We start from the raw sequence: 19,867 nt of genomic DNA, 5'->3' as shown, positions 1-19,867 counted from the left end.
ACGTCCGCATCGTGAACGAGGTGCTAGCAGGCCTAACCTGCGTGGCAGCCTCTGAACGCCCGGTGGTGTCCGTCTCCGTACCGCCTTTCGCCGTCCGGGTTGCCTTCCTGGTCTGCACCCGGGTGGTGGGCCTTCCTTGGGTGGCCCGGGCAGGTGATGGACGTTCCTGGTTGGCGGCCTTGTCGGTCTGCGTGTACTTCGTGAAGTACAGCAAACCAACTTGTGTCGCATCATCGCGGCGCTCGGGAGTACCGCCGTCGTCCTCGGTCCTGGGCTCCGGGGGAGCCAAGAAGCGTGGGTCCGTTCCCACCTGCTTGTTCCTCTGCCTCCTGGTAGTCTACGTCCGGACGGTGGACGTCTTCTGTGACGTCTGGGAGGCTGCCTCCTGGCTGCCTGTGTCGTCCAGCTGCTCCCTGAGTCCTGGTAGCCGGACAAGCTGGACGTGTTGAGACACGTAGGCGCGGAGGCAGATGATGACCATCCAACCAGGGATCACCTCGTAAATGAGCTGGGCGATCGTCCCCTCTCCGAAGTGCTCCGCAATCGCTGTAAGGAGATCGATTATGGCAATCGTCTCCCTGTAGGTGTACTTCCCCCACCGGTTGTACACCATCAGCGCCGGGGGCGAGCTCCGAGCACAGCCTCACTGGGAGGTCTTCCGTCGCTGCCCTGAAGTCGTAGTCGGCCTGTCTCGCTGGTATGGATATCTGCTCCATCCTTGTCCTCCTGAAATAAAACCTGAAAAGAGCTAGCACTGAGAAATGCTTCCTGACAATGCTCGTGCTGCGTACTTAAAAGTAGAAACAGTAGACTTTTGTAAGATGCACTACCAAGCACAGTTGCCTGGCGAGGAGAGTGACTCAGCGTGAAGCACGTACGTCCGCTCGCTGTTACTGCCAAACTCGTCCTCTCTCCAGACTCGCAGCATAACTATTAATAGAACTAGACGATTTGCAGCCGACTTAGTTGTATCACTAGATTCTGGGGATTCCAAATCTAGCTTGGAACTCGCACAGTGTTTATCGTTTTGGTCGAAGAGCAATGCTATATTCATTTGGTTAAAACTGGTTGTCCTGTAGGTATTGGAGTTCTTATGATAAAGTCAGGATGACGTTACACGGATTCCCTCATCCATTCTTCTCCACCTACGTCTTTGTTCCGTAACTGAGGGTAATTCCTATTGCTGAACCGGGTAGACTTGTCAAACCAGAATTCATTTTTGTTTTTGTTTTCATGTATTTCAACAAATTATTCACTTCCGTCTCAAAAAATACCGTACTTTTCTGCTGTCCAGTCTTGGGTTGTAACAGGAAGTTTCAGAATTTCGAAATGTTGAGTAGCTAACTTCACATTGAACACTTTGCAAGCTTCTCTGACAGAGATTTGGTTTCTAGAGGAGCCGTGGTTGTTCTAACGGCTTTCTTCGAGACTTCCGGATCATCCGGAATCCTTTGGGTGCTTGACTTACTTTTTAGCACAGTAAAAAACAAACAAAAGGAATAAAAAATAAGCAAGAAATAATGTGTGTTCCAAGGTACAAGAGTATGTATGTTTCAACGAATTTGGCTCCCTAAGTTAGAGGTTATAATAAATCACTGATATCAGCATATGCATTTACTCACTTGTGCAAGTAGTTGTAGTAACAAAGGAAGTTTCATTTCTATGTTACAAAGCATACAAAGAGGAGCGAAATATTTACTTCCGATGCTAAAAGAATGTTTTGTTTGAACAGCTCCTACTCTTGTTAACGTGCCAAATCAGAACTCCCGCCTGTGCTACCTACTGGTATTTTAGACAGTCTTGTTCAATATGTACTCGCTAGATAGCGGCACAAATCAGATCAAAAGAAATGTTCTAAGGCACACTATAGCCCTACACAAGGTACAACACTCTCCCCTAATGGAAAGAAACATACCAGTATGAAGACGAGGAATATATATATATTTTTTTTTTGCTACTTGCTTTACGTCGCACCGACACAGATAGGTCTTGTGGCGACGATGGGGCAGGGAAGGGCTAGGAGTGGGGAGGAAGCGGCCGTGGCCTTAATTGAGGTACAGCCCCAGCATTTGCCTGGTGTGAAAATGGGAAACCACGGAAAACCATTTTCAGGGCTGCCGACAGTGGGGTTCGAACCTACTATCTCCCGAATACTGGATACTGGCCGCATTTAAGCGACTGCAGCTATCGAGCTCGGTGAAGACGAGGAATAAGAAGATGATGAATAGAAATACGCATCTTAATAATCTCCAATAGAAAACGTAAAATACCTCCTGGAAAATGTCCTTATAAGATGAACATTAAAATAAGAAATCACTTGTGACATCTTCCTGGCCTGGGAGACGGCGTTTAAACGTTTTAGTAGCAGTGATCATCCACAATAGATAATGTAAATAAACTTTAAACTCATGTTACCAAATGGTTTGATTTTTTCGTTTCTTTCTTCCAGGAGCAAGTCATCCCATGTTCTTCAGAGATTAGTGAGACCCATTGGAAGTTTTTGAGATGCTGGTTCTTCTCGACTCTTGCTTTGGATTTTCCCTACGAAATGGAGCCTTTTTTGTCAGCTTTCTCTGCTTTGTAAGTCTGAATTATTATTATTATTATTATTATTATTATTATTATTATTATTATTATTATTATTATTATTATTATTATTATTATTATTATTATTATTATTGTACCGGGGGTACACCTCTCCGTCCTGTTGAACCGCGCGCCTTCTACAAGGCCATCTGTGTTGTGAATCCTAAACTATGTATCACAAGATATTTGGACCTTAAATATTTAGATGTCTCTACTATCGGCGTATGTGCCCCCTCTGGCGGGATTACGGACAATTGTCTTTTAAGGGAATTCTCAATTTTTGTAAACCTTAAGCGTTTGTAGATTGCTTTTTTTTATGCGCTAAGTTTGTCAGAGCTTCTGGGGCTTCCTTCTTTCTTAGTTATTAACAATCAGGAATTTTGTGTATATTTCTCTAGCCCATTAAATTGGGGGTGTGTACAGGCGTTCTCCCTAGCTCAAGACAGTTCTGGTCTTTCCCCTCTGAGTTGAGCTATAAAAGCTGGGCGCTTTAGGGCCGTATTGTCATCTTCATCGCTCCGGTCTAGTGTGTGTGTACAACGTATTTAGGAGGCAGGGGCAGGCCCACCAGCTCAACATCTCTTAATATGTGATAGCTCCTGAGGGGAAGGTTTCAAATTTCTTTTATTAAGGTAAAATCCTGAAGTCTCTGTTTAAGTGTAAATTTTCGGCAAGTCTGAGAATTTTATTCAAACCCTGCTGGGAAACATGTAATGTAGGGAATAAAGAGTCTTCACCCTCTGTTAATTCCCACTCAACTTTGATATGGGGGCGACTAAGATTTTCAAAACTCTAAATTCCTCACCCTATCTTTGTATTTAATATTTCGCATCTAGTCAGCCCTTTGTAGTGGCTTAGCCTCTGCAATTTCGGGCCATAAGCCCATTTAGGATTTAAAGTCTCTTTCAAAAGGAGCGCTAGAGTTTCGCCTCCTAACCTTTTGTTCAGTCCGGCTCCATGGCTAAATGGTTAGCGTGCTGGCCTTTGGCCACAGGGGTCCCGGGTTCGATTCCCGGTAGGGTCGGGAATTTTAACCTTAATTGGTTGATTTCGCCGGCGCGGGGGCTGGGTGTATGTGTCGCCTTCATCATCATTTCATCCTCATCATGACGCGCAGGTCGCCTACGGGAGTCAAATCAAAAGACCTGCATCTGGCGAGCCGAACTTGTCCTCGGACACTCCCGGCACTAAAAGCCATACGCCATTTCCATTTCCATTACCTTTTGTTCATGGCCGGTCTTAAAACTTTTATTTTGTACATTAAGGCCATTTAGAATGGGCACTCATTGCCCCTGTTTAAATTGTCATTATTTATAAACAAGTGTGTAAATGACTGTTGTGCCTCTGAGAGGCTGGACTCTAGTAAATTTTGGAGGTCAGTCTCCTAGAATGTAAATGAGTGGAGCAAATGTGCTCTTTTAAAATGGTGTACCTTTAGAGCTACAATGCTTATTCCTTGTAAACTAATTTTCTCTATTGTACCTGATTTTTGATTTTAAGTCATTGTTATTGTTAGAGCTGTCGAGCTCTTTAACTGTTATTTGTTGTTGCTTATTCAGATTATCTATCAAATTTTAAACTAAAAAGAAAAAAGGAAAGAAATAAAATGTCAAAATTTAGTGCTTTAACTTATGCTCTGGTCATTTCGTTGTCTGCCCATTCACCCCAACACCTTCTTACACCTCTGTGAACCACGGAAATCCCGTAACTATTATTATTATTATTATTATTATTATTATTATTATTATTATTATGCGTGAATGGCCCCTTTCGGAACACACGAAGCTTTATTTATGATTTCGTTTGCGGAGGATCCAGGATGCTTTCATCTGTTGACTGAAGATCCTTTTCCTTTCTTCCGTCCACTTGGTACCTGCTCTTTTTGGTACTTCATTCTCTGGAGTAACTTCCCAATTGTCAATTTTCTTTCTATATATATTTCGATTCAAAATGTCTTCGCAGAGAATTTGTGCGTTCTTCATGTCCTCTTTTGTTTGTTGTATCCAAGGAAAATTCTTCAGTTTGTCAACTCTTTCAAGAACTTGGTGGGTTAGTCTAGTTTCTGGAAGCCTCTTAACATGTCCATAAAATTTTAGCCTTTTTTTCCTGAGGTCTGCCGCAATATTCGATAATTTTTCTGTGGATTTCCGGGTTTGGAGGCGGTACCCTTCTCCCGTGTGTCTTGGTCCTAAAATTTTCCTCATGATTTTTCGCTCTTCTTTTAGAATATTTTCCAGTTCGCCCTTTCTATGAAGCGTTAGAGTTTCCCCTGCATATAAAGCCTCCGGTTTGATTACAGCATTGTAATGTTTAATCTTAACGTGGAGAGACATACATTTTTTGTTGTAGATTTCTCTTGTTCTCCCATAAGCTCTTCTGAGTTTTTGGACACGGTTGTTTTGGGCTATTTTCTCTTGTCCGGTTGGTTCGAGGATTTCGCCCAGGTATTTGAAGTGAGGGACTCTGTTGATTTGTCCGTATTTTGTATTGAGACTATGGATGTCTAGTTTTGTTATTATTATTATTATTATTATTATTATTATTATTATTATTATTATTATTATTATTATTATTATTATTATCCTTTAATTTCGGCCGTGGAGCGATTCCAATACCGTTAAAACATATTCTGTACTATTGCAAGTCTGCTTTAATCTATCTTCCAGATTGTCGCCTTTCTTACTTCTGAAAAGCAGTGGCGGCTCCTTTATAGGTGCACACGTGCAAATGAACACCTAGTTCTATTTGAAATGTACGAATGTCCCTGTTTTCGGCCATTGTCGAGGACTATCTAGCTTGTCACAGCAGTCTCGTCTCGTTGTTAGGAGCACGAGGTTTGAGCTCCACAACTCACCGCTGTGGGCATGCGCAAGCTATGATGACATCATTGCTTCCTTCATTGAAATAGGGTATGGATTTTAGTGCCGGGAGTGTCGGAGGACAAGTTCGGCTCGCCAGGTGCAGGTCGTTTGTTGTGACTCCCGTAGGCGACCTGCGCGTCGCATCGTGATGAGGATGAAATGTGCCAGCGGGATTAACCAATGACGGTTAAAATTCCCGACCCTGCCGGGAATCGAACCCGACCAGCGTGCTAACCATTTAGCCATGGAGCCCTACCTTGGTTACTGTAAATAAACGGTTACGTGCGACCGTGCCAGATGCCACCAGGCCATTATCGTGCCAATAGCGACCGAGTGGATAAGCAACGTGCCGCAGGCGACCAAGGCCAACTAGTCTATCTAGTGCGGCCTTGATGCGACCCATCAATCACTTACAATTGATCTGCATTAAGGGCTGTCACCAAGTGACAGATTGCTTATAAGTAGCTAACTTGGTCTTTTCTAAAATAAAGGACCGTGGTTAGCAGGTTCGAGTGCCGTTGGTCGAAAGAACAATATAATAATGTTGCTGGCTTTACGTCCCAGTAACTACTTTTATGGTTTAAGGAGAATTTAGCCCCGCAGGACTTACTTTACGTGCCAGTAAATCCACCGACACAAAGCTGACGTATTTGAGCACGTTCAAATACCACTGGACTGAGCCAGGATCGAACCTGCCAAGTTGGAGTCTGAAGACCAGCATCTCAACCGTCCGAGCCGTCTGAGCCACTTAGCCTGGATGAATAAAAAAGTTCACCATCAGAATGTTGGCCGGCAAGGTAGGAGAGTTGGTGGTAGACAGTTTCTAATCACTAAATTGCTTGCCAAAAGCCTGGATTCAAATCCAAACATTTCCGCAGTGTTCAAATGGAGTGAGGAGATATGATGCTGTTGATGGTGATTTGGCCGTCGGATGGCGGCGTAAAGCATTGAGCAGACCCCTTGGTATTATTCGAGAGGAGTAGGCTACGTGCCGAAACCGGGTTTCATCTCTCCCTACTTCATTATCATAATCCCACATCCAGACGCGCAGGCCGCCCACGGGAGTCAGGTAGAAAGACCTGCACCAGGCAAGCCGAACACGTCTTCGGACACTCCAGGTACTAATAGGACACGATAAGTAAGTAGGCCTAAGTCGTAAATAATTTCAGAGAATTAGGATCCTTTTTTTGCTAGTGTCATAACGTCGCACCGACACAGACAGGTCTTAAGGCGATGATGGGATAGGAAAGGGCTAGGAATGGGAAGGAAGTGCCCCTGGTCTTAATTAAGTACAGCCCCAGCATTTGCCTGGTGTGAAAATGGGAAACCACGGAAAACCATCTTCAGGGTTGCCGACAGTGGAATTCGAACCCACTATCTCTCGGATGCAAGCTCAGGGCCGCGCGCCTCTAACCGCGTGGCCAACTCGCCCGGTGGGAAAAGACGTAAACGCATCACCATGTTTCGTGTTGTAAAACGAGTTTCCCCCCAGAAGTGTTATGTAAAGTAGGATTAGTAGCTGCTTATAGAACTTGTTGAAATGGGATTGCACTTCGTTTAGCTTACCTTATCTTGGGTGATGACACAACTTATCAAATGACAATTTGCTTGTCAACGTCGGTCGCACCCGGCACTGTTACAGATTATGCGGTCGCTAGTGGCACGGATCGCATGCGGCACGATCGCATCTGGCACGCCACCAAATAAACACAGCACCCAGACCGTATTTATTGTAAGATTGTTGTGCGTCCTGCGGCTGGGGGAATGGACTGTGATTTCCCCAAATATCTACACGCAAAATTGCAGGTTAGTTTCTCTTCATTTTAGCCATTTGATGCTAGAAATATGTCGAAGTACGCGTCGGCCACTTACCTCTGGGTTCCATGGTTCAAATCCCGGTCACTCCATGTGAGATTTATGCTGGACAAAGCGGAGGCGGGACTTGTTTTTCTCCGAGTACTCCGGTTTCCCCTGTCATCTTTCGTTCCAGCAACACTCTCCAATATCATTTCATCTTGTCAGTCAGTAATCATTGCCCCAGAGGATTGCGACAGGCTTCGGCAGTCGGCACAATTCCTATCCTCGCTGCTAGATGGGGGCTTCATTCATTTCCTTCCAGACCCAGCCGAAATTACCTGCCGGTGAATCATGAGACGTTGATGATGATTGTACCGGGCGGTACACCTTCACACCGCTAATTTAAAATGTGCGCCTGTTGAAACTCCTCTGCTGGAGGAAGTCTGAACTTTATCTACGCTATTAATTCTTTACCTTCTCAGAAGATGTCACCACGTGGAAAATTTTGAGTTTTTGAACTATGTCATTTTTGATGTGTTTTGTTTCGCCTGAAGTAAGAAGTGTGAACTTTCTCTCCTAGAGGACACTACTGAAGATCAACAATAGTGCACCCTAGTGCGGAGTCAAAGAACTATTTTGTTGGAGAAATTTTTATTTCAAATGTTTGTTTCTTGTTAAATTTCTTTCTGTTATTGTTTAAGTTGGCTGTATACCCCTCTTTTTCCCCTTGTTTTAGATTTATCCAATCCCGAATTTCTTTTAGTAATTTCCGACCAATCCGATGTATTTTCCCCCAACTTGGATATGTTTCTGTACCCTAGCCAATAAAATAATTGTGGGCGGGTGTTTTCATTCCCCTAACGCCTAGAACCTTCCGCGAGAGGATATAAACTGCTGATTTTTGGGTCTCTGGGCCACTTCTGTTCCATCTTTCAGTGTATTAAGTACATAGCGGGAGGCGGGAAGCGCCTCTTTCCTCGGCAGCGGTCAACAACAAGGTAATGGCCGATTAATAACTTCTTTCTTTGCTAGCTCAGCAGTTTAACTCTCGGGGCGGGTTCGAAGCGTTCAACCATGTAACCTTTTCCTAAAATGTAACTACTCTTTTCATATATTCTCTTTTAAAGCTTCATACTGGGATAGAGAGTTCTAACCCTCTTGAGCTCCCACTCATATTGTTTTGAGGTGAACTTATTTTTCTCAAACCTATTCTTCGATAACGTAAAACAAATTGTTCTCTTCTTAAGTCACCTCTTTAGTATGGGATTAGCCCTTGTATTATCGGCCTAGTGCCAAGTAGGTCTTAATCAAAGTGTATTAGGAGTGCAAGTTTGCCTCCTCTCCAAATTGTTATTTTAGAGGTCATTTAATTAACCTTCTTTTCATTTAATAGACCTCAGTAGATTGGGTATTTTACCCCTGTGTTTATGTCCGTTGAGGACAGCTTGAAGGTGGAGTTTGGTGTGGCCTGGGAGAGGCTTAAGGTTGAGAGCGAGTGGCTCCTTTTTGGAAACGGAGTGTTGTATGCCTCGAGGAGGCTTTACTGTGTAATTTGGAGCAAGTGCTCCAGGGTGGTTGGGGTCTTCTGCCCCTTTGTTGAAATTTGTATATCGGAAAGTTGGGCTAGTTGCTCAAGAATTGTGAACTCAGGGCTCGAAGCCCAAATTCTGTAATCCCTGTAATTGTACATTTCAAATTGTGTTTCGGCTACTAAGTACCTGTTCTTTTGTTATCACTTAATCTTGAAAAGAAAATATAACCTTGTTAAATTTTACATTAACTTTGATTCCGTAGTTTGAGACCCATTCACGCCCGCACCTTCTTACACCTCTACCTACCACCAAAACACGGTAACAAGTAGTAGCAGAGCGTGGTTGAATGGGTCTCAATTTAGCCCCTTTTGACGGCTAAACATTGTTTTGTTCCGAACTCTAACTATTTTCCCAGTTGCTGGAATCTTTTGAGTTTTTCAAAATTGTTCTGTCACCATGCCCGGCCCTCGCGATGTTCTCCATCTTAACTATTTGCGCAAGGAGGAGTTGATATATGAATTAACTATTAGAAATGTACAATCTGGAGGCACGGTTGCAGTAGACACAAACAAGCTTAGAGAGTCCCTAGATTTGCCCATTTCCATCCCCAATTTGGGAGAGAAAGAAATTGACGACTCTCTTTCCACGATCACGGAGAATATTACTGGGCTAGCTTCTGTAGTTAGTTTTTTTGATGAAAATGATCCTTCTCCTAATCAAATTAAGCGTGTGCAAGCTAGGCTGTTTCATTTTTCCAATAGAGTTAACGATCTGTTGTCTCTAAAGTTGAATGACGTTCAGAGGAAGGAAGCTAGTACGCTGCTTGAAAATATGTCTGAATCATCTAACAAGGTCACTCAATTGTTAACTGGGGAGGTTCCTCCCAAAACTGATCAACCCGTCACGGTGAATGTAGGTAGTGAGGAAGAACCTCCTAAGGGAGAAGTCAATAGGAAAACCATTGCTGCTCAAACTATCTCTGCCCCATTGGACAACGAATCTGAACGCCGTGCATCGTTGAGTAACATCCGTTCTGAATTAACTTCCTTGCCATTGAAACCTTTACCTACTATGTCACCCGGGTTTAGCAGCTTGCCTCATCCATTGGCAATGTTGCTCAGAGGTATCTCTAAGTTTTCCGTTAATACCACCAGTGACGTAATTTCATTTTTAAGATTTCTTGTTGAATTTCAGGATCATGCTCTTGTGTTTTCTCTTTCTCCATGTCAAATTTTGCAAATTATCTATCCTTATGCTATTGGTATTCTCTCTGATAAAATCGTAAGAGCCATTGCCGAGCAATCATCTATCGAGGATTTCCATGCCCACTTGCTAGCTAACTTCATCCCTGCTAGGGCCAGGTCCTCCCTTATTCAGAAGTACTATTATCGGGTACAGCGCTTGGATGAAAACTTGGCAGACTTCATCCAAGATATTAAGTTTTATACTAGGGGGTTTGCCCTTCATTTTCCTGAAGATCAGATTGTACAGGCTATTGTAGAAGGCATTTCACCATCTTATAGGTCATACTTGTGTTTCGCGGCGTGCCCGCAAACTTTCTCTGAACTTGAAGCGTTGGCCGTCTCAGCGGAAGGAGTTAGGTACGCTGATTCTTTGCGTGTGGCAAAAGAACCCCCTCCTTCGTTTAGTAATACTCGGCCTCCACCTCGCCGACCAGTCACACCCCGTAAATGTTATGCTTGCGGGTCGCCTGACCATCTTCGCAATAAATGTCCATTGGTCAAAAGTAGTAGGGCAAATAATGGAGCTGGTTCAGCACAAGGCTGTTTTAAATGTGGGGCTTTCTCACATATCGCCAAGAATTGCCCAAACTCGAATAGCACCCCCTCCTGCTCAACTTCTGGTGCAAATTCTACCTATGCCAATAATAAAAAGTGACTAGTGGCTTCGGCTGAGTCGACTAATCCATCTTCCCGAGACTCAGCCCCTGGTAAACAGGTTGTAAATTCAGGGAACGAGCAATTTTCAAATTTACCTTTTGAAGGTCCCAAAGAGTGTCTTAGGATTGCGGCGGATTCCCCCGCACCGGTTCCCTTTCTTAAGATTGAGTTAAATAACGAGCCTATTACAGCTCTCTTAGATTCAGGCAGTGTTTGTTCGATTATTTCGGCTGAATGGTATTCTAAATTGAAATCTGTTTGTAAACTACCTGACTATGTCTCATCTCCTGTTCAATATGTTTCGGCTAATTCATCCCCATTAGAAATTCTAGGTTCCTTATTGGTCAAAATTCGTATTTTTAAATTCACTTGGAAAGTTAAATTGTTTGTGGCCAAGCTCTTGTCTTGCCCCATTATATTGGGAGCGGACTTTATTTCTCACACTGGTCTTGTGCTCGATCTTCAGAGTAGGTCTTGCACTTTCAAATTTGCCTCTAATTGTAACATCCCTTTATTAAAGTGTAAATCTGCATCATGTTCTTCTATTTCGCCTACCCAGGATGAGATGTTGTTAGACCTTAGACATCTACCTGAGGAGCAGGCTGATAGTATTCGTAAGCTGTGTCAGTCGTTTCCAGAGGTGTTTTCTGATATTCTTGGTGTTACTGACCTGATCGAATACAAAATTGAGGTCACGGATTCGATTCCTGTCCGTTTTCCACCGTATAGGCTATCTCCACCTAAAATGAAGGCTCTGAAAGAAATTATCGATCAGATGTTGAAGGATGGTATTATTAGGCCCTCTAAGTCGGCGTATTCTTCGCCTATTTTTCTAGTTCCGAAACCCCAAGGAGGCTTCAGGCCTGTCATTGATTATAGGGCTCTCAATCGGAAGGTGGTGTTGCAATCTGTGCCCCTTCCTGACCTTCATTCTTGTTTTTCATGGTTTCGTAAGGCCAAGTTCTTTACTATCTTGGACTTGAATCAGGCCTACAATCAAATTCCCCTTGCCGAAGAGTCTAAACACCTTACAGCGTTTGCCACGGACTGGAATTTATATGAATACAACCGCGTGCCTTTCGAGCTCCCCACGGGAGCAGCTGTACTCACTAGGCTACTAGATAGGGTCTTCTCCGACATCAAATTTGAGTACTTATATCACTACTTGGATGAAGTCGTCGTATTTTCAGAGACTTTTGAAGAGCATCTAGATCATCTGCGAGAAGTTCTCAATCGCCTTCGTAAGGTTGGGTTAACTGTCAAGTTGTCCAAGGTTGTCTTTGCTAAGCCCTCTATGTCATTCCTAGGGCATATTGTGTCACCTGATGGTGTTGCAGTCGATCATTCGAGAACACAGGCCATCCGTGATTTTAAACCTCCCAAGGACATTAAAGGCATCGCCAGGTTCATTGGTATGGTGAATTTCTTCAGAAAGTTCATTCCTAACTTCGCTAATAGAGCGGCACCCTTAAACTTTCTTCGTAGGAAAGGCATCAAATTTGAGTGGGGACCTTCTCAACAAGCCGCTTTTGAAGACCTTAAATTAGCACTTTGTAATGCCCCTGTACTTGCTATGCCTGATTTCTCGAAGAAATTCATCGTCCAAACCGACGCGTCGTCGTCAGCAGTAGCGGCAGTCCTTCTTCAAGAGACTGAACTAGGGAGGCGACCCATCGCCTATGCCTCTAGGACTTTGTCGGCTCAAGAAGCCAAGTATTCCATCTATGAGCTCGAAGGTTTGGCAGTCTTATTCGCCTTAGAAAAGTTCCGTCCCTATCTGGAACACGTCAAATTCGACCTGGAGACAGATAATCAAGCCTTAAGCTGGGTCTTAGGTAGGCCGCGTCGTACTGGTCGCATAGCCCGTTGGGCCATCCGTATTTCTGCCTTCCAATTCGATGTCAGGCATATCAGAGGTACCGAAAATGTTGTTGCTGATGGACTCAGTCGTATGTTTTCAAACGACGTTGAGAACCGTGAACCGGTCGACAGTTCATCACCTCCCGAGTCCATACTATCTGGTGTTAATGCCATCTTAACAGATGCTCCCATGCTTTTTAGGGATATTGAGAAATACCAACGTGAAGATCCGACGCTGGCTCCGATAATGGAAACCCTTTCTTCTGGGGAACATGTCGTCCCTTATGTTCTGAGGAATGGTGTTTTATGTTGCCCTTCGAGGCATGACAAGATGATGAAGGTTGTCGTTCCAGCTGTTCTTGTGCCTATGATCTTCAAGTACTACCATGAGACCCCATTGGGGGGGCATCTGGGAATATTTAAAACTCGTGAAAAGATTCGTGAAATGTTCATCTGGAAAGGTATGGACGGTGAAATCCGTGAACTAGTAAAGGCTTGTAAATCCTGTTTGATTAGTAAACCCACCATGTCCACCAAGGTAGGCCTTTTGTCTTCGCATCAAGCATCGCGCCCCATGGAACGCCTGTATATTGATTATGTAGGACCCTTCCCCCAGTCGAAGGGAAATGCCAACAAATTCATCTTTGTATGTGTAGATGGTTTTACCAGATTTTCCTGGTTATTTCCGACTAAGCTGGCTACCGCTCAGTCCACCATTACTTGCCTAAATTCTATTTTTGCTTCTTTTGGTCCGTGCCAATATATTGTATCTGATAATGCTAAGGCTTTTACATCTAATTTATTTCGTAAATTCTGTTTTGACTTATCCATCTCTCATGTAACTACTTCTGCTTATTACCCTCAACCATCTCTGGCTGAACGGGTTAATCGTAATCTCAGGTCCGCACTTATTGCCTATCATCATGAAGATCATTCCAGGTGGGACACGTCCCTGCATTGGTTAGCTTTTGCTTTGAATTCGGCGGTTCATGAATCCCATAAATTCACTCCAGCTTCTTTGATGTTCAAGTTTGTTCCCAACTCGCCGCTCTCTAACCTCTGGTCTCTGAGTGACATTCTACCCGAGACAATAGATCCGGATAATATTAAAGATCTTTGGAAGAAGGCTAAAGCCAATCTTAAAGTGTCTCATGAAAAGGTTAGGGAAAGGTATGATCGTGGACGGAGACCCACCCCTTTGAAGGTAGGTGACCAAGTTATGGTCAAGAACTTTGTTCCCGCGGGCAAGCTTGCCCCCAGATTCCATGGGCCGTGTGTCATTCTTGATTTTCTTACGCCGGTTACATTGTTAGTAAGCAATCCAGCCACCGAGAGGATATTTAGGGTTCACCTGTCCCAGGTGAAACCGGTGTAAATGTTGTGCCAACTTGCTTCATATAATTTGAAAGGAATATGAAGGTTATATTTTTTTTGAGTTCAACTTTTAAGGCTTTCTGCCCCTTCTATAATATTTTGTCTTATATGTAAGCCTTTTGTAAAACCTTCCCCGATCCGTTAAACTGCCATTCTGTCCTTGCCTCGGCCATTACCACGCTCCCGTCTCCTACTCCAATATACACTGTGGCTTGATTGCATTGAATGCCATGGACAACTGCACGCCGCTGACCCCTCAACCTTTTCACTAAGACTGTGCCCTCAAAAAAATGATGATGGTCCAACAATATTCTGCCGCCTAGCTTTAATGTTTCAGTGCCCCCGCAGCCGCGCGGCGCTGTGCCGCAACTGGGTTCGAGGACGGGCCCCCTCGGCCCCAGCGAGGACGACATGTGCACGGCGAGCCGGAGCTCTCCTCCCGGCCAAGGCTGATGTGCGGCGCACGACATGCTACTTGCCCGCAGCCTGTATACCTTCACCGCGGGCGCGGCGTGTTCAACACCACTGCTCCCCTCATAGTGCGGGCGAGCGGTATCTCAGGGTACTTGAGGGGTCCGAGCGGCCTCCTTTGGACGCAAGCTGCAACGGCCGGTCTGGCCATCCCACTTCATCAACATCAACTACATGAACAGTTACTATAAGTAATGACTACACTTGGGAATTCAACAGCAATATTTGGTGGACATTGCAAAATTTTTCATCACTTTTAAGTATTAAAAGTTTATCTTCTGAATTCAACATCTACAAACATAAAGACTGTACTTCACCTGCAACAACAATATTTGGAAACTGAATCAAACCAAATTAAGAAAGTCTTATAAATTTTTTTTTTGGCAATTTATCTCCATATCTACATCAAACTTGGACCTTGTCTTCAAACAATTTCATGTGTCACCCCTGGAGGAACTTTTGGGGGGGGGGAGGTCTGTACCGGGCGGTACACCTTCACACCGCTAATTTAAAATGTGCGCCTGTTGAAACTCCTCTGCTGGAGGAAGTCTGAACTTTATCTACGCTATTAATTCTTTACCTTCTCAGAAGATGTCACCACGTGGAAAATTTTGAGTTTTTGAACTATGTCATTTTTGATGTGTTTTGTTTCGCCTGAAGTAAGAAGTGTGAACTTTCTCTCCTAGAGGACACTACTGAAGATCAACAATAGTGCACCCTAGTGCGGAGTCAAAGAACTATTTCGTTGGAGAAATTTTTATTTCAAATGTTTGTTTCTTGTTAAATTTCTTTCTGTTATTGTTTAAGTTGGCTGTATACCCCTCTTTTTCCCCTTGTTTTAGATTTATCCAATCCCGAATTTCTTTTAGTAATTTCCGACCAATCCGATGTATTTTCCCCCAACTTGGATATGTTTCTGTACCCTAGCCAATAAAATAATTGTGGGCGGGTGTTTTCATTCCCCTAACGCCTAGAACCTTCCGCGAGAGGATATAAACTGCTGATTTTTGGGTCTCTGGGCCACTTCTGTTCCATCTTTCAGTGTATTAAGTACATAGCGGGAGGCGGGAAGCGCCTCTTTCCTCGGCAGCGGTCAACAACAAGGTAATGGCCGATTAATAACTTCTTTCTTTGCTAGCTCAGCAGTTTAACTCTCGGGGCGGGTTCGAAGCGTTCAACCATGTAACCTTTTCCTAAAATGTAACTACTCTTTTCATATATTCTCTTTTAAAGCTTCATACTGGGATAGAGAGTTCTAACCCTCTTGAGCTCCCACTCATATTGTTTTGAGGTGAACTTATTTTTCTCAAACCTATTCTTCGATAACGTAAAACAAATTGTTCTCTTCTTAAGTCACCTCTTTAGTATGGGATTAGCCCTTGTATTATCGGCCTAGTGCCAAGTAGGTCTTAATCAAAGTGTATTAGGAGTGCAAGTTTGCCTCCTCTCCAAATTGTTATTTTAGAGGTCATTTAATTAACCTTCTTTTCATTTAATAGACCTCAGTAGATTGGGTATTTTACCCCTGTGTTTATGTCCGTTGAGGACAGCTTGAAGGTGGAGTTTGGTGTGGCCTGGGAGAGGCTTAAGGTTGAGAGCGAGTGGCTCCTTTTTGGAAACGGAGTGTTGTATGCCTCGAGGAGGCTTTACTGTGTAATTTGGAGCAAGTGCTCCAGGGTGGTTGGGGTCTTCTGCCCCTTTGTTGAAATTTGTATATCGGAAAGTTGGGCTAGTTGCTCAAGAATTGTGAACTCAGGGCTCGAAGCCCAAATTCTGTAATCCCTGTAATTGTACATTTCAAATTGTGTTTCGGCTACTAAGTACCTGTTCTTTTGTTATCACTTAATCTTGAAAAGAAAATATAACCTTGTTAAATTTTACATTAACTTTGATTCCGTAGTTTGAGACCCATTCACGCCCGCACCTTCTTACACCTCTACCTACCACCAAAACACGGTAACAATGATAATAATAATAATCGTATGGCCTCAGCTAACGTGTGCAGACATTTCAATTTGATGTCATCTGGCTGTCTGCTCGTCAATTTCAACGTTCTGTTTTACTCTAGGCCCACTAGATGGCAGACCGAGTAAACCGAAACTCTCTTGGGCGTCTCTGGCCGAGATTTAATTTTGTCGCGTAAACACCGAACGTGTCACCAGAGATCATGTACATGCCGACATCGTATGACATGAAGTGTCGAATGGACTTCTTTCCGCCCTTTGAAATTCCGACTACCTCTGCCGGGTTTGAACCTGCTATCTTGGGATCCGTAGGCCGACACTTTACCACTGATCTACAGAGACAGCTGAGACATTGATAGGTCTCCAAGTTGAGCCACTTTTGAGTAATAATAAAATAAAATCATTAAACGATCACTCCAATAATTGCAGACGAAGGCTTATCTTAACCTTATCCTTAGCAGGTTGCTAAGCGACCAACACTTTCATTAACATTCTAATACAGGTATATGCGATTTTTTATCCTTAGTAACGTGGCAGCATGTTTGATCTTGATTCTCTAACCTTCCAGCTTCCAGATATATTCAACAGATGGCAGAACGTTCTTAATAACTTGCATGCTGCTAAAAGAAAAAACCTACGTACGGTAGGTTACAGACAAACCTCATCATGACATACGCCTTAGACATTATCTGCGAACACCTATCGAAGAATAACCTAGCTACACTAGAAAAGGCGAATGCCATCTATATATTTAAAAAATTTATGAAAACTAAAGTCAGTCAGTCCGGCCATTCTATCCGGTCGATTTCCTTAATTCTTTTTTAACTGAAAGGTATTCGTGCACAGATGTGCCATCAGGTACTATAAATCACTTTCCGCCTTCCTCAAATTATTTGCTTTTTCAATTTTTTGTCTCTTTGAAGCAATCATATATTTGGTTCTAATTGAGGTACGGAGTTCGTTTTGGCCTAAGAACACTCAGTGGATCAAGCTCTTTCATTTCAGCTCTTAACTATTCAAACTGGTTGATTCTGAGGAAAGTTATGAGTACATTTGTCTCCATGGAACGTTTAATTCAATTTCTTTGCGTGATGTATTTTCAAGTGTTTTGTTGACTTAATATTACATTCTATTACCACAGCAGATCATGTGCTTTATTTCATTAACTCGAAACTTTGCAAATACATCCATGAGGATAGTAACGAACAACACCATACTTATAATACCAATATAAATGGTCCGTTATTGGACATTATAAATTTTCCAGCTAGCTAATTCTTGGTTGCCAGCGTTTTGCCCTCGTGTGCTAGGGTGGGCTCATCAGTTGGTACCTAGCACACCTACCAATACGCTGGCTAGTGCATACCGTGGAGGCCACTGCGTAGGCTAACTGGAGCCACCGGCAGTGCCAATGCACTAAGAGACTTTGTCTCATCACTAAAAAATTGATGCCTGCTTGGCCATCAGATGATATAGATGTTGATTCCCTATGGGAATCAACATCTATATCAACACCATACTTTGTACATTGCGGGCGGAGCCAGCGGGAAACTGCTAGTGTATCTTTAAAAAAGTTATCTCCTGGCTACAAAATGCTTCTTGGAGACTAACCTATGAGCTCATAAGACAACTGTTCTGTATGAAAGAAATGCGATTAAAAATACATTGCTTTCTATGACAACACCAAGCTTTACATTAAGAACTGAAGGATAAAAAGTGTGAATATATGGATAGTTTTTTACCAAACAAACGGCATGATGATGTCAGAATGGATGCATTCCGACTACGAACTGTGACATACAATAACGCGCTTCTCATTAAATGTTCATAAAACCTTTGAAAAGGGCAGGCAAAACAACATGACTACGACAGGCAGATCAAGACGAGTTATCTGACCTATTTATAACGAATGCTGCGGAACAGCGCGGGTGCTGTGGTAAGAAGAGTAATTAATAAATTATGGCTATGTCTTATTAAGTCTTCCATGTCGTGATTTCGAGAATCGATTAAGAAAATTGAAGCGCATAACTTGTAACGGTAGGCCTACATATAGTATTTTTATTGCAGCCAATGGCTATAAAAATGAAAGTTCATTACACTTCTTTTTTTTCTTCACAATTTACTTTACGTCCCACCGACACAGAAAGGTCTTATGGCGACAATGGGATAGGAAAGGCCGAGGAGTGGTAGGAGTGAGTAGTAAGTCAATGTATGTTCTAAAACAATGGGTGCCCCGTCAGCATTCTCCCACGAGGTCACTGAACTCGAGTACTGGGGATACAGGGGGATGAGGTCATTGACACCTAGTATAGTAGTAGGGCAATGGGGATTCGCGGATTTTGCATAAGGGAGCAAGCCTAACCTCACAGGCGCCATCTTGGAGGGGCCCTACCTCACTTTTACGGCCTTATGCCCTTGACGTCATATTTTGCGTAAGAGAGTAAGCCTAACCTCACAGTCGCCATCTTGGAGGGACCTAACCTCACTTTTACGGCTAGATGCCCTTTCCGACGCCATCTTCTGTAGTACGACAATGGGGATTCGTGGATTTTGCCTATTTTACACAAAATATGACATCAGAAAGGGCATCTGGCCGTAAAAGCGAGCTCAGGCCCCTCTAAGATGGCGCCTGTGAGGTCTCTTATGAGAAATCCGCGAATCCACATTGCCCTACTACTATACTAGGGGTTAATGACCTCATACCCCCGTATCTCCACTACTAGGGCTCAATGACCACGTGGGAAAATGCTGATGCAGCACCCATTGTTTTAGAACATACATTGCCCTACTACTGGAGTGGGAAGGTAGCGGCCGTGGCCTTAATTAAGGTATAGCCCCAGCATTTTCCTGGTGTGAAAATGGGAGACCATGGGAAACCATCTTCAGGTCTGCCGATAGTGGGGTTCGAACCCACTATCTCCCGGATGAAAGTTCACAGCTGTGTGCTTCCAACCGCACACCCAACTCGCCCGATCATTAGGCCTTTATGTTGCACTGTGAAGTAGGATACCTTGCGCATTTTAACAAATAACCTTTCAAGTAACTATTGTAATATAAATGGGGAATAAATATTAATCGCAACAGAAACTTGTCAGCGAAACTTCCCTCGGAGGACTGACGAGGGCGTGTTACATATCACAAGCCCTACCGCATAGAGCACAGATACTGTACACTGGAGACTTTTCTAGGCAGATCTTATGATGAAATCCGTGTACTGCGAAACGAGTGACCATGTGTCGTAGCTCGTAGTTGGGGTTCATCCAATCAGATGGCATCACTTCTATCTAATAAAAGTCAGACCAGATATCGTATCGCTTGGAGTTCAGCTCTTGGATCATTCTCTCGTAGTTAACCGTTGAAGGTAGCGACAACTGGAAGCGCAGGTCTTCCAGAGAATGACTCCCTAGCCATTACGTATATTAGACGAGATGGTGTGTATTTTGACACTCGCAGGCTTTTTTTAAAACAATTTTTCTAAGGTTGCTTTGAGTAAGATGCTCCGAGGCTAATTGCATGCCGTA

General features: G+C 43.5%; 1 protein-coding gene across 1 annotated transcript in view; it reads left to right on the top strand.

Moving 5' to 3' along the window:
• The window catches only part of LOC136883287 (uncharacterized), a 97,045-nt gene that overhangs the window by 23,726 nt on the left and 53,452 nt on the right, over positions 1-19,867 (top strand). The window contains exon 2 of the mRNA XM_067155522.2: positions 2,450-2,580. Within this exon, the coding sequence (XP_067011623.1) occupies positions 2,506-2,580 (75 nt within the window). The 5' untranslated portion in view covers positions 2,450-2,505. The remainder of the gene's footprint in view (positions 1-2,449; positions 2,581-19,867) is intronic.

The sequence above is a fragment of the Anabrus simplex genome, chromosome 11, assembly GCF_040414725.1.
Source record: "Anabrus simplex isolate iqAnaSimp1 chromosome 11, ASM4041472v1, whole genome shotgun sequence".
Lineage (NCBI taxonomy): Eukaryota > Metazoa > Arthropoda > Insecta > Orthoptera > Tettigoniidae > Anabrus > Anabrus simplex.
Note: the sequence above shows the minus strand (reverse complement) of the source record. Positions and strands in the feature narration are given on the sequence as shown.